At 25.7% G+C, this 1,204-nt stretch overlaps 1 protein-coding gene across 1 annotated transcript in view; it reads left to right on the plus strand.

Moving 5' to 3' along the window:
• The first annotated feature begins 667 nt into the window (after positions 1–667).
• LOC108574011 (ectopic P granules protein 5 homolog) overlaps positions 668–1,204 on the plus strand; it is a 33,532-nt gene continuing 32,995 nt past the window's right edge. The window contains exons 1-2 of the mRNA XM_017936508.1: positions 668–698; positions 865–1,094. Coding sequence (XP_017791997.1) covers positions 668–698; positions 865–1,094 — 261 coding nt within the window. The remainder of the gene's footprint in view (positions 699–864; positions 1,095–1,204) is intronic.

The following is a 1,204-nucleotide window of genomic DNA, read 5'->3' on the forward strand; positions in this document are numbered from 1 at the left end:
GGAAGTGTTGTTGGATTTTTAAAGAAATTAAATTTTTTAAACATTATAGGTTCAATTAAAAATTAAGAGCGACTATAGTTAATCTTGCATAATTTAACATAAAATTCATATTTGCGTGCATTTTGTTCAACAAGAAGTGAAAACAACTGTCATAGCATGAAATAATGTAGATAAGAACGGAAAAATTAGTTTGATTAAATAGGAATTGAAAATTATAACTTAATTTAGAATATGATCAGAGATGATCTCCGTTTGTGATTTTACCATTATGTGGCAACACTTTATTTGCATGTAAAGCTTGATTGATAAATGGGAAAATTTAAATTTATTATTTCATAATAGTTATTACGTAGAATTTTTCCGTATAAGTTTCATTAATCTTATTTTATTAAATTCATTCTGTGAGTGGACAACTAATAACGTAGGATTAATATGAAAGCCATTATTTTCCAAATATAATACGTTTTGACATATGATAGGTTATGTAAAAAAGAATGAAAAATTGTGTATTATTTGTAATATCAATACACAAAGTCGTACTGCAAAAGTTTGTTGTTGTATGATAAACATAATTTTTATGTTTTTTGTGCTTTGTACATGTAGTCTAACAATTAGACGTTTGTACACAAAAGATATTTACACATAATTTTACTTGTACGTATATAAAATGGAAATGCTAAAACAACGACAGGTAAATATTTACTATTTACGTTTCTAATTTTCTTTTAACGATTTTATATAAGTATTTTAGTATCGTTTATTCGTTACTTGACTTAATACAAAAATATTTTTGCACGTAAACAAGATATTTGCTTCTTATGCTTTTATGTAAATTTCAAATTGTTTTACATTACTATATCATATAACAAGAAAAGACTAAGTTTTCTATAGAACAACAGATACCAGATGTCCCAACATTGGAAGAGTTTGAATGCCTTTTGGAAGAATCATCTGAAAATTATCCCACAGGGGAGGGTGTCGAAAATATGGAAAGTGAATTACATTCTGCTGCCATTGACACTGAAAATTATGAACAACAATTTGTTCAGACAACTATGGAAGAAGCAAAATGTTTACAAGCTACAAATGTCAAAGTATTTAATTTATCCTGTTTTCTTTTAATACTATTAGTATGATAATGTATTTTCGTCAAAGTCTAATATTGTTTAACAAAACTTTTCATAAATTTTATACATTAATAAGT

This window comes from Habropoda laboriosa, unplaced genomic scaffold (genome assembly GCF_001263275.1).
Source record: "Habropoda laboriosa isolate 0110345459 unplaced genomic scaffold, ASM126327v1 scaffold200, whole genome shotgun sequence".
NCBI lineage: Eukaryota > Metazoa > Arthropoda > Insecta > Hymenoptera > Apidae > Habropoda > Habropoda laboriosa.